This window comes from Taeniopygia guttata, chromosome Z, assembly GCF_048771995.1.
Source record: "Taeniopygia guttata chromosome Z, bTaeGut7.mat, whole genome shotgun sequence".
Classification (NCBI taxonomy): Eukaryota; Metazoa; Chordata; class Aves; order Passeriformes; family Estrildidae; genus Taeniopygia; species Taeniopygia guttata.
Genome location: NC_133063.1, coordinates 18,074,106 through 18,087,677, shown reverse-complemented (window position 1 = coordinate 18,087,677; position 13,572 = coordinate 18,074,106). Strand labels below are relative to the sequence as shown.

At 37.8% G+C, this 13,572-nt stretch overlaps 2 protein-coding genes across 7 annotated transcripts in view; one reads left to right on the top strand and one right to left on the bottom strand.

The window, feature by feature from the left end:
- ARSK (arylsulfatase family member K) overlaps nt 1-10,459 on the top strand; it is a 34,193-nt gene extending 23,734 nt beyond the window's left edge. For 2 of the 3 annotated variants that reach the window (XM_030258055.4, XM_030258054.4), the window contains 2 exons: nt 8,258-8,297; nt 10,204-10,459. In XM_030258055.4, the coding sequence (XP_030113915.4) occupies nt 8,258-8,297; nt 10,204-10,351 (188 nt within the window). In that variant the 3' untranslated portion in view covers nt 10,352-10,459. Of the gene's footprint in view, nt 1-3,484; nt 8,092-8,257; nt 8,298-10,203 lie in introns of those variants that run through there. The other variant, XM_072922012.1, reaches the window with a different exon arrangement.
- PCSK5 (proprotein convertase subtilisin/kexin type 5) overlaps nt 1-13,572 on the bottom strand; it is a 229,367-nt gene that overhangs the window by 1,475 nt on the left and 214,320 nt on the right. For all 4 annotated transcript variants that reach the window (XM_030258053.4, XM_072922008.1, XM_072922006.1 and 1 more), the window contains exons 28-36: nt 11,649-11,732; nt 10,965-11,160; nt 8,542-8,759; nt 7,378-7,614; nt 6,697-6,927; nt 4,974-5,151; nt 3,774-3,991; nt 2,005-2,120; nt 489-675 (exon numbers count right to left, since the gene is read on the bottom strand). In XM_030258053.4, coding sequence (XP_030113913.2) covers nt 489-675; nt 2,005-2,120; nt 3,774-3,991; nt 4,974-5,151; nt 6,697-6,927; nt 7,378-7,614; nt 8,542-8,759; nt 10,965-11,160; nt 11,649-11,732 — 1,665 coding nt within the window. The remainder of the gene's footprint in view (nt 1-488; nt 676-2,004; nt 2,121-3,773; nt 3,992-4,973; nt 5,152-6,696; nt 6,928-7,377; nt 7,615-8,541; nt 8,760-10,964; nt 11,161-11,648; nt 11,733-13,572) is intronic.

The following is a 13,572-nucleotide window of genomic DNA, read 5'->3' as shown; positions in this document are numbered from 1 at the left end:
GTGTGTGTGTGTTAAAAGTCTAGTACAGTGTGTCTGGCGCAGTAATAGCAGTCAAAAAAATACCTAGCTTTTCTGGTACCACAATGGTATTTTTGTTGTTCTTATGCAGCAAGGATGTCAGTAAGGTTGTTGGGATATTTGTTATTCATTATTTGATTTGAAATAATGAGAAAGAAGCAGAAAAGCTAGCATGCACACAAATGCAATGATTCAGATGTCTCTTCATTGAAGTGAGCTAATTTATAAACCAGTCAGTTTATGAAATGCCAGGCCATTTATCATAGTAGCTCTGAGCGTGAGAAGTTGCCATCTCCAGCACCAAACATAATGGTTGTTATTTGAGTATAACCTCCCCTGTTTTTGATGAAGCAGTAGAAGCACACTGTTTATCAATAGCACATTTTTGCTCCAGTTTTCGGGCAGCATAATGTCAGCATAATCAACCATATAACACTTAGCACTATTTCTGCTCTTCAGCATGGTCCTACCTTGTGTCTCGCTGCAGTCACAGCACTCTGGGGTTTCTGCTGGGTCAATGTTGCTGCAGCAGGGCAGGCAGCGGCTTTCCTCCAGGAAGAGCTGCATGCTGGCTGGACAGACTGTGCAGTTGAGAGGACCAGGTCCCTTGCACTCAGTGCATGAGCTGTCGCATCTCTCACACTTGAGTTTGTTCTCCTTCAAACACAGAACACATTTTGTGTGATTTGGACCTGACCTGGCAGTTCTGTCCTGTCATTCACCATCGTGGTTGTATCTCTGGGCACCATGAGTGTCAATGAGAAAATACAATACCAAATTAAAAAATTTCCTATTTTCTGACTTCTCAGTGATCGGCTTATAGGATGTAGGATGTGAAGTGTTGTAAGAGCTTAGAGATCTCACCTAGGTAGGCCGGATGTTAGAATTTACGCATGCTTTTAAGGTTTTTGGGCCAGAAAAGTAACTGACATGGAAGAAGCAGTATGAAGTATTCTGGGAAAAAGCTGAGAGTATGAATTTTCTCTATACTCAGGGAAGAAACAGAAGTAAGGAATAAAAGTGGTTGGAAATTTTTTAGCAAAATAGATTTCTCCTAGATTGTGTGGCTTTTTTTTTTTTTTTTCTTTTTTTTCCTATGGAAATGGCTTAGATTCAAATAGTATTCCTAAAGTTCAGGCTTCTGGGAACCTCTATTTACAGAGACTAGCAGAAGTCACTGTGATCACATCTGCCTTGCAGAATGCTCTGAAGTCAGTGGTTAGAGTGTTTGCAATGTTCACAGTTCCTGGACATGGTACATGTTCACTGTGAACATCTGGAAACTCCAATAAACTTTCCCCAAACTTGGAGTTAGGATTGCAAGGCTGTTTATCTGGATGAAAGAACTTGTGCAAGATTGCAGGATCATAGCTGTTCATAATTTCTTAGAGTCAAAGCTTTTGCAAAGACCTGCACACCTCTGTGGTCCCAGCCTCAAGTAAGGCCGTTTTTTCTGATTCAATGCTGTGAAGTAGGACTGTCAAGAAGATACTCCAGGACAGAAATTCCAGGGTTTGTAGCATCCTAGGCATGCCTTGCTGCTATATTCTTGAATAAATATCTTTAGAAGGCAATTGTGTGGAAATCTGGAAGGTGGAGTGCCCAGACTTATGGTACAGATCCAAACCTAATCCTGCTCAATTAGATATACAGCTGTGTTAATGTCAGCCTATCCTTCCAGTTGAGCTTTCTGCTAGAAGAGCTATCAATCAAAAATGCAGAAGGATTTCTTAGAGGAAAGTCATCAAAATCCAAGAGGAATTCTCAGTTATACTGGAAGAAAAAACTACTGTATCATTAATAGAACTGATTTGTTATGTAGTTTCGATATCTTTGTTGACTGTAAGATAATCTCAGAAAGAGAAACAAGGCTTCCCTAGCCAAAAGAGGGAAAAAGTAAGCAAGCTGAAAGACAGGCACCATTAAAAACTCAGAGAAAAGCCATGTGTTGTTTGTATTGTGTACAAAAAGCCTTCAATTATGTACCTTTTGTCCTGGTGTCTCCTGGACTTTGTATTCACCCACAAAACAGTCTGAGTTGCACATTCCATTTAATAAACTGTAGCTCCATACACAAGATGTGCAGCTGAATGCTCCCTTCCCTAGATAGGCAAACAAAACAACAATATTACAACGGGAAATGTTAGGTTAAACTTCCTTTAAAAATTATACTGACCACTGCTATGAAGCAAAAGGATATTTGTCAGTGGCAACAATCATTAGTGAGGAGTTCCACATGAAGAGGTTGGTATTAGAAAAAGCTTGTGCCTTGTCCTGGGGCTTTATGCGCAAACAAAATTTATTTTTTATGTGTTTTGATATTCATGAAAATAAATTAGATTGGAGCATGAAGTAAAATTTTGGAGAACCTTCTCCAAATTCTGTCCTTCACAAAATCCACACTTATTTGCCCTGTTAACTATTTTCAAACAACCATGAATTAAGAGATTTATGTTTGAATAGGAAAATAAATTACTTAGTTGCATAAGAAAAAAACTTTATTCACTAGGTACAGCCGGAGCACTATATGCACCTTGTGTGTCAGAGACTCTTTTTAAAAACAGATGCTGCATGCAGTAGTTCTGTGAAACACTGAGAGGATGGGTTTGTCTTAAGGGTCAAGATAATCCCATCCATTTCCCTGCACCTAGACATTTTCTGCCATTGTCTGAAAGGAAGAAAATGAAAATGCAAGGAACTGACATTAGGAGATGTTAAGCTGCTGAAGTTTGTAACCTTCTATAACACAGAGAACTTCCTATATTACTGTGCAATGTCTGGTTTTCCTTACTGCTCTTGACAAAGAGACACCATGCTCTTTGCTGATATATCAATAATGCAGATGCTTGTCAGACTGGCTTGTTTTATAATTCTGTCTTTGTAATGATGATAGAAATTCTATCCCTCAGTATTTATGTCAAATAATGTGAGAAACAGAGGAGATGGTTTGTAAATTAAAATGCCTATCTTTTTTTGTCACAAATCCAAACAAAATATTTCTGCTACTTTTAATAATGTTATACAATTACATTGTAAAAATTCTTGAATGTGGCTTCATTCTAAGTGTAATTTCCATATATATGGTTATGTTGCAATTAGCCATTTGTACTCTCCAGTATATCCAGTATCCAAAACAGTTTGTGTGTTGCAATGTGATGTGGTCTTCTAAGCTGCAGCATGGAACCCATTAGCTATAATCTTCTGTTGTTCAGGTAAAAAAAGGACACCAAATGGGTCCAAGAGGATTAATGCTTTTTGTTGCAGAAGGGTTTAATTAGAAAAATTGAGAAACAAAAACCAGTGTCTTGTCACAGGTGTCCCACAGAGCAAAATAGACAGTCTCTGAAAGTTAACATTGGGGAATACATAACTATATTTAAAGCAACAAACATCACTGTGCTTTTGATTTCTGTTTACCTTTTAACCTGGAGATATGTTTTATGGGTCTTTACTCTTCCCATTGTAGGCTGCAAAGAAGTGTAGATGGAATTAAGTTCCTTGGCTTTATGGAGTAGCACACAGTATGTCAGCTCAAAGAGTGAGGTATTTTTCAGTAATTCTTAATATTCATGTGAAAAATGGGGTCCATCTTTGTAAGCACCTTTTTTTATGATGAACATTTTTGTCATAGGCCTGGCTGATGGTAAATTCATATGTGGTTAGTATCTGTGTGAAGTGTTCCCAGATCATGGAGCTGAGATTTCAGGTGTTTTGGTGACCCCTATTTTTGCTCAAAGCAGAACATATACTTTTACCTTCACAAGTTAAACAGGAAGAGTGGCATCTCTCACAGACATTGTTGTCCTTGTTTCCATAGTAGTACTGAGGACAGGAGCTAACACATTCGTTCGTAGAGTGCAACAGGTAAAAATGCGTATTACAGGAAACACAATCTGTGGCTCGAGTCCCCATACACTCCTTACAACTCTTGTGGCATCTCTCGCATGATCCAGTGGAATTTTGTGCAAAATACCTGGGATAGATCAGATAGGCATAGCTTTGCATAAAGGCCAGCAGTGACACCAACATTTGTTTAATCCTTAGCTTTTTATTGTGATTATATAAATTTTTAAAGATTATACTAAAGTGAACACAGCTATTTGTAATCTCAGTAAAAATAGAATTAATTTCATTCCCTTTGGCCATTGGAATTCAGTTACAAAGCACGACTCTGTGTAGTTTACAGCATAAATTTCTAAAATTTGGGTTGAATTGAGATATAAAGTATTGAAGTAGGGAGAGTTTGTGTGATTTTGCTGAGATATGGTAATTAGATATGGTCATTAATGAGATATGGTCATATCCCAGTAATGGGATAGACAGCTAGTGTGATCCATTGAATTCTTGTTTTAAATTAAATGGACCTGAAAGAAAAATCATAGTTTCACATTCTAAACTTGAGTTTCCTAAAACTGAATTTCCCAGAACACTGAATTCACATTTTGAACTTAAATGGATTAATGATAAAGCTTCTCTCTAGAATTATGAGTGCTCAGTTCAAAGTTGTTTTAAGGGTTGTTTTTGTTATCACTCACTATAAGCATTAACTCTATGCAAAAAAAAATATAACTGTATCCAAACTTTTCCTTCTTACGTGGAGGCCACAGTGGTGGTTGGAAGCTCTTCTGCTTGTGCTCAGGCTGACTGACGTATAACTTAGTATACTTGTTCTGGTTCGCACTGTTCTGTATAGAACTAGTCAAGAGCATCCTCTGAGCATGTCCAGACCACATCTAAGCAGTTCCCATCTGGGCACTAATTTTGGAGTTTTCTGTGTTGAAGGGAGGTTTTCCACCTCCCTTCCCAGTAGAATTAGAGGACTGAGATAATACAAGAGATTTTCTCCTGGAAACAAAACTCAGTTCTATTTCACACTAATGTGGAATGATGCAGTGATCTAATTTCTCAAAGTTCTCTCTGTGATGCAGGTCTTAGCAAAAGATCTTGGGCCTTACCCTGCTGGACATTGGGATACACATCCTTTTCCTTGTCTGTACCAACCCAGTTTGCAGGAAAGGCACTGTGAGCTGTGTTTTCCAGTGCAAGTGTCACAGGTGCTGTGGCATGCAGAACATTGTCTCTCTGTGCTGTCAGCGTAATATCCATCTGGGCATGTTTCAACACAGGTTCTGTCTGCAGAGACAACAATGCAAAATAGCACATCATATTCAGTATTTGCTGCTATAAAACATTGTATGCAGCTGTACTAGAGCAAACTATCAGCAGGACGTGCTGACAGATAATGTATCAGAACAAGAAAACCCAGTATTGGGGTACAGTAATTGTTTTTTGATTGTCAATTCATTAGTCCTCATTTCTGTGTTTTATGCATATTAGCAAGCTCTTCACAACAGGCAAGCTTTATCTTTTTGAAAAATAAACTAGCATAATAATGAACAGCAGATGTAATTTCCTTTGAATAATCAAAATAGTAAGACAGCTTTTTATCTGCATTGCTGTTTTCGCTAGATTTCACTCTAAGCATCAGTCTAATTTCATTCAGTGTAGATGATGCATCTGATGGTAATTTGAGGTTTAATGACATTTGTTTATTAGTCTTTACCCTTGTCTGTGGCTTCTATGTTATGGAGTTAAATGTCTTTAATGTTGCAAAGCCAGAGAAGTGCCACTTTTTTCAGTGAATTTTCAGTCATTGTAGTAGGAATCCTGAATGAGAAGTTAGTAGTGTTGTAATTAGCTGCAAGTGCATAAAGCTAATAAAGTAGTAGATTACAAGTTGCTTGTTCTTATTACATATTTGTCTTCCTAATTTTGATGCTTGGGTTGCAAGTGGTCAAAGGAAGATACTTTCATGTTCAGGTTTTTTTGCATTTTTATCTCAGTTCTAGTATGTATATCTGCATTTGTCCATCAACTTTACCATTTATAATAGTGCAAAATAGCTGAGTGTGTTGATAAAAATGTAGGTCTGATGCAAGGTCTTAGAAATATAGGAATGTAAACTCTGCATTAGAATTAGACTCAAAAAGCTTAGGTTCACTTTTAATTTACACTGTTTTTTAGATCTTTCCTGCAAAAGGATTATTTAATATTTTTTCTCCCAATGCCTTCCTAAATTTTTGTTTGCTTTTAGGAGAATATGTAGAGAAGAAATGTTCTATTGTGGGGATTTTATAATTTTTTCCTGTTTGTTTCTGAGACTGTATAGTCTTAAACCTACTCCCGGCTCCAAAGTCAGAAAAGTAATTTTGCCCCTTAGCTACCCACTAGATGCTGACTTAGTGATCCCTTTTAACAGATGTTAAAGTATTCCTTTGCTCATCAGATTGCTGCAGGGATTAAACAAGCCGACATGAAAATGTGCACCTTTTATAGATACATTAACAGCAGCAGCAATAGCAACAAACCTAAGGATAGCCTGCTTTTAAAGTCCTTGTAGGAAACAATAGGAAGCGTACATACCAAGTAAATTAAATATACAAGGTTCGTTCAGTCATGGTGATTGTTGCTATTTAGAAATCCTGCATTAGTCCTGTGAACCCTGCCTCACATACCCCTGCTGAAGAAATTATCTCTGCACAATTTAACAACTTGTCATGTCCTTACAGTATTTCAATTGGTTGATGCAGCCCAAATGGTTTGTAAATGTGACAAAAACTTGTCTATTCCATGCTTTCATTGTAGAATGAAATCTAGAGGCAGGAGAGAGACACTTACTGAGAAGATACTGGTTATTTACACAGCTAAGACACTGGTGTTCAGTAGGTCCTGAACAGTGGAAGCATTTCTTGTGGCACGATTTGCAGGTCTGAATTTCCTCAAGGTAGTACTCAGTGGGAGAGCAGTATCCAGGTAACATACAGTGCCTGTCATGGTTCAATATCCATCCTTTTCTGCAAGTTAGGCAGACAGTGGAAGAAGAACAAGTCTGGCATGTCCTGTTGCATGCTGAAAAGGACAAACAGTGGGAATTTCACCATTTCTGAATTTGTCTGACTGTTATTACAGCTTTAATTTTTGAAGGAGCAGCTGTAATCTCAGGATAAAAACCTGAGGGAAGTAATTTTCAATCTTATGCAAGTAGTTCCTTATGTTTGCTTTGCATCAACACTGCTTTTGCAACAGTGCAACAGCAATTCTGCAGCCATTCTCAGCATTTTACCACAGTGATTGCCCTGAATAATAAACATAAGTATCTTGGCTACTTCTCTGCTTTCTTCAATTTTTGCTGTTCTACAATAAGCCAGATTATTTTTCTGCATTAGCTATCCTCTTCAACTCCAAGAGTTGAACTCACTGGTAACAACATTAGCTGTTAACTCTGGCCCTTAGGAGGTGACCTTTAAACAGACCCACTTGTATCTCAATACGCTTCTGGGGAAAACAACAGTTGCCAACCTTGGCAGTCTTTGGTGGCTTCTTCATAGTAACTCCCCTCAGGGCACTCTTTAAAACACATGCCATTGTAGAGGACAAACAAGCTAAAAGTGCACGCTGTGCAGTCATCAGAATTTGGCCCGTTGCAGTCCTTGCAGTCAGCATGGCAGGGAAAGCAGTGCTTGTCTTCAGGGTAGAAGTGTGAAGGGCATTCCTGTACACACTTCCCGTCGTACAGGAAAAACTCATCCATACACTCTACAGGGAACAGCAGAACATCAGTAAGCAAATGGGGAGCAAATTTTGACCTGTTCAAGTGCGAGAGAAGGTAAGTCCTAGGAAACATTAAATTCTGGATTGTATGCCATCACAGAAGTCATCAAAACACCTTGAGAAGGTAGGATTTCCTTTTTCAAACCTTTCTCCTCCAAAAGACGTATGTTGGCCCAATTCTTAAATGGTATCTTCTGTGCTAAAGCAAGAAAGTGTGAAAAAAAGTCATTTGCTCAGCTTTGGTGATATTAACAAAGCCATTTGACACTAATATATAGATGGCCTTTTTCTGACATTTTTCTGCATTATGAACTTCTTGCAAAATCAGGAATGGACAAATCTGAAATTTGTTTAGTTTATTATTGAAATATGAGTTTACCTAGAGTGTATTGGCCTAAATGGTTGTCTTTACCTAGAGCTGTGAATAAGTTGCTATTTTGAGTATAATATGTTTGTTTATGATTTGGTTTGTTGATTGTTGTTTTTTTATTTCATCCATATTTATGTTTCTAGAATGGCTTGCTCAGTATTAACCATCCTTAATATTTGGGGGGGGAGGGAATTTTGGAGGGGAGGATGCATTTAGCCTCACCTGGGTGTTGAAGACTTTCCTAATCTTTCTTTACAGGGATTTCTTTCTCTAACAGGAGTGGTCATTTGCAAAAATGGTAAGGAGGTGTGAAGTTCAACTCTGAAGAACCACAGGACCAGGCAAAGCAATGTGAAATCTTTACAGATCAATCATTTAATCTCATCACAATCTGTTTTAGAGATTACCAATTATATGCACATCACTTTTTTTTTTTTTTTTTTTTTGGCACATTACTGAATTTGGATTTGGTTTTCTGTCAGTCTCTCTTCAGACAGATCCAGGTGGATTTTATTCTACACAACAGCCGTTCTTTATAATACCTGTACATATTTCATCGTGAATACATTCTTGACACATTTCAGAGCAACGTTTGCAGATTCCTTCAGAGGCAAAATGCTTCTCTGAACAAGTAGATTTACATTCCCAGTGCTCCAGAAGCAAAGGATTTTTACAGGACAGGCATTGGGTGGCACTTCCCATGCATGTCTTACAGGATCCACTGCATTCCTTGCAAGTCTCAGTATCATTAAAATATCCCCTATGGAATGAAAAAAACACAAAGCAAATTGTTGGTCACTCCAGGCTATGAGAATTACAACTCTAAATAAGACTCACCCAGCACATACACTTCACTAGATCGAACATGTTTCTCACACAATTTTTTGCTCATCTTCCACTTAACTTCTCCTGTGTCTGAAAGCAGAAAATATACCTGCTTAGTGCTATGTGAAGGGCTTTCCTTTCTTCTTGTACGTGTTGTTCAAAAGTTCAAAAGTTATGTTGAACTTTTATGTCTTTGTTTCCCCCTTACATAAGATAGAAAGATATATAACATTTCAGAAAACATGCAATCTCTAGTCTTGTGCAGCTGACCTGCAATATTGATATCAAGGGAAGAAAGAGAAGGGTAACCTCAGTGGTTTTTGAGAGGAGAAAGAAAGAGATGACTGGAAATGTGAAGGGTAGGGAGAATGAGGGCAGGGATTGAAAAAAAAACCCAAAGCAGGATATTTACATAATACCTTGCCTTACTGACAGCGGGCTAGTGATGGCAAAGAGGGAGCACATTTTGCTGGTATCTGTGGTGTGAGAGCAAATGTGGAGATCCACAGCTGGGAGTACTAGTCATAAATATAGGAAAAAATCTGCACCTCTGCTTCAAGTGAAGATGCATAGAAGAGATGGTGATTTCAATCTGTCTACACTCTCAGAACCAATTGTCACAAGGTTAAAGAATGGGTAAATTGAGATTTTGAAATGATTGCTAATCCACAGAGCCATTGATGAAAACTAATTAAGAAGTTGAAACAGAAACTATTCTCACAATATGTACTTTACATTAACAAATTTGTTACTTCTTATGTGCTTCTCCTTCCATTCTTGGACATTATTTTTCCAAAGAAAGTCTGGGGAGATGCATAAGAAGCAAGGTTAGAGAAAAGGTATGAGGAGCCATGCCTGCCACCTATTTTTATCTTTTTTCATCCTCCAACTTTTATCGAGGTCCTTCAACTAGTTCTCACAGTCCTGTCATCTTTTCTTTTTCCAATGTTGACTACCCGGTTAGCCCAGTCTTTCAAAACTCCTCTGTCAGAGATTAATTGTGCAGTAAGTCAAACCTATTTATCCCTTTTGTATCCCTTAAAAACATGTCCCCAAACTCAAGCCAATCCCCTTAACAGAGAGTCTCATTTTTTGCTCCAGTGTCTCAAGAACTTTATCTCAGAGTCTGAAACTGGAGTTTAAACCCTGTGAATTTTCCTCAGTGATGGGAAGCTATTATTTAGAGTCTTGAATTTTGGAAAAAAAGGGGGATAGCAACATCTGAAATTACTAGTGGGATATAAAAAAATTAATTTTGTTGTACTGATTGTTGGAAGAATAACTGGGAAACTAGTACTGACAAGAGACATATTAATGCCAAAACAATTAATGGTTGTATGCCTTAGTGTCTAATATTAAAAATTGTTTCTGGACTACAGTTGGCTTTATTGCAATTACCTTGCAATCACTGGGATATTTCCTGAAGAAGACCTGTTCCATTGGCCCTCATTGACTTATTCAACAAGATTACCAGGAAGGCAGTGGCAGAGAGATTGCAAGAAAAGCAGGAGCATCACAATTTTCTGAAGGAAAAAGGTTAACCAAGCAAGGCTTTTTTTCTGCATAGCACTTGTTTTATGTATATATACATAAGATGAATGCTGATTAAAAAAACATGGAAAAAAGAGAACCTGATCTACTCATGTGCCTGATTTAATTTATCCATTGCAGACAAATGGGACCCATATTAAATTCCACATATAAAAATTTATAAAAATAAATACAAACCAAAGAAAGAAACACACATCATTAAGCACTGTATTTACATATCATGACTCTAATACATTCATTGTCTGAGTTTATATCTGCCCTGTATTACTTGGAGGAAGGAACAAACTGAAGAATATCTAGAACTTTTATTATCATTTGCCATGAAGTACTATGTTCCTATTAAAGTCATTGAAGGCTGTTCCATTTTTCGTAGGATTTAATGTCTTATCTTCACTTTTGGTTTTTTTACTTTTTTCTCTAATTGAAAGAAAATACTGTTTATTCAGGCAGTCTGAAAACTACATTTACCTGAGTTTCTACTAGCATGTGTTACATTAAGGTCTTCCTTGAAAGTTTAATAGTGGATCTGAACTTTAAAGAGAAAGAGCACAGAGAAAAAATCAGGGATCATATAAGAGGGGTTACTTACTCAGGGCACTCCTGTAAACACCTGCCTTTGTGGAGGAAGAGCAGCTGGTTCTGTTCAGCCTGACACTTCTGACAGTGCCACTGGTCAGAGCACACCTCACAGTCATGCCCGCACTTCTCACACTCTCCACTTGCAATGTTGCCAAAATATTTGGGGGGGCACAGAGAAACACAGGTGTCATGGATAAGAAATTTTCCTGGCAGAAGAGCAACCCAGAGGGGTAAAGACATCAATTAGACCTATATTTAAAATATTTCTGCCTTGAATGGCTACAAAAAAAGCTTTGAGCTTCTCAAAATTCAACTTTGGTTCTTAAAAGCATTAATAAAATTTGCTTTCTTAAGACATTTCTCAAAATATTTTGCTCAGACTTCACTAACATTGACAATTAGAAGGAATATCAGGATTATCTAGGATGTCTCACTGAAGAAATCCCTATTCAGTAATTCTTGCATGATATCTACAAATTTTAATTGAAATGAAAGAAAAGGAATACCATCAACAATACTTTAACCCATATTGCCAAGAGCATGCCCTGTTGCCTGAATTCAACTATTCATTGTCTGATTGCCTCTTAAGCTGTTAAGGGATTTTGAGGCGACCACTGACAAAAACATTCTTTGGAAGCATGTAGGACACAAATGTAGTTGCTTACAAACTTATCGAAGGAAGCTGGAATGTTACCTTCTGAACATGAAGTACACACATCAGCAGATGTCTCACAGGTCATACATGAAGAGTCACAGGACAGCAATTTTCTATTTCTATCTGGGATGAAAGGGAAAAAAGTTACTTTTTTTACCATTTCGTTTTCTTAATTTCTCCTCCCTTTAGAAGGGACACTTTGTATGGCTTCTCCTGAAGTGTTTTGAAAATGCATCTCTGCAAATTTTTGGAATTCACAAAGTTGGAGAACTTAATGACTGTGCTTGACTCCTCTCCTAAATGGTAGGTTATGGGTTGTATTAAAGGAAATTATGAATGTTTTACTCATGTTCACTCAGGCATTGTTCTGTACTGTTCATCACAAATGAGAACAATAATAAGGTTATTTATTTTATAATTATCCCAGTAATCTTATTTTCAGTGTAGTGCTCTAAACCCAAATACAGATAGATTGCTAACAGAAAGATCTAGAAAATATGTACATTTGCAGACTTGGTTTAATGAGGTATTTCTTGGACATTTTGTATGTAATTGTTGTAGAACACCATCACCCTGTAACCTAAAAGTTCTGAGTCAGAAGGAGACAGAAATCGTGTAATCATAGAATATGTTGTTTTGGAAGGGACCACCAGTATCATTAATGTCCAACTCCTAGCCCTGTGCAGGACACCCCATAAGCTGAGAGCATTGTCCAAATGTGTCTTGAACTTTGTCAGACTTGGCGCTGTGTCCATTTCCCTGGAGAGCACGTTCCAGTAGTCAATCACCCTCTGGGTAAGAAATCTTTCCTGGTGTCCAGTGTAAACCCCCTCTGACTTAGCTTCATGCCTTTTTCTTGAGTCTTGTCACTGATCACAAGAGTGAAGAGATCCATACCTGCTGCTCCACTTCTCCTTGTGAAAATATGAAAACAACAATGAAGTCTCCTCTACTTTAAGCTGAGCAAATCCAGATGACCTTGGTCTCTTCCTATAAAGCTTTCCTTCCAGACCCTTCATCATCCTCATGGCTCACCTTTGGATGTTCTCTAATAGCTTATTGTCTTTTCCATATCTGCACACAGTCCTCTAACTGAGGCTGCATGAATGTGGAGAAGAGCAGGACAATCCTCCTTTTGACCAGCTGTCAGTGCTGTGCTTAAAGCAGCCCAGCACACACTTGTCCCTCCTGGCTGCCAGGGCACACTGTTCACTTACATTCAACTTGCCATTGATCAGAGCACCCAGGTCCCTCTCCACTTCTCTTCAGCCTTCTGTTCCATAGTCTGTATAAGAAACTAGGGTTGCACTGTTCCAAGGTGCAGAATCTAACACTTGCCCAAATTAAAATTCATACTGTTGGTGATTGCCTATCTCTCTAATTTATCAATGTTTGAGAATAACACCTATTAATAGTTCTCCCCAAACTTACATACTGAGTTGTCCTATTGTTTCCTTCCAAAAGGGGACCTAATGAGTGTCAAATTGAGTTCTTATTACTGTGGAAAAGCAAATTTTGATTATGCTTTGCAGAGCCATCAGTTAGAAAATGACAAGGACGTTGGAGCATCATACCTAACAGAAAAAACTCTCCTGTGCAATGTGACGGCATACCCAGCATGCAGCTCTGTATTTTGATACAAGCAAATTACAACAATGGCTAAATGTAGGTCTAATGAAAAAATAATTATGGACCAACAGACAACACACAGAAGCCTTTTGATTTTGCTGAAAATAGAAAATAAAAGACAAAACCAAAAGCTACTTGCAGGTTGAGCTGTGCACCTAATTTAGCACACCCAGTTCATCCTGACAGTTAAATATGTATGATTTTTGTAGGTTGATTGATGACAGTAATGATTAGCCAAATGCAGTGTATCATTAAATCATTTTGTTCTGCCTGTTATGGCTATATAGTTTAGAATACTGAGATTTTGAATGAAAACCATGGAAGCAAATGCTTC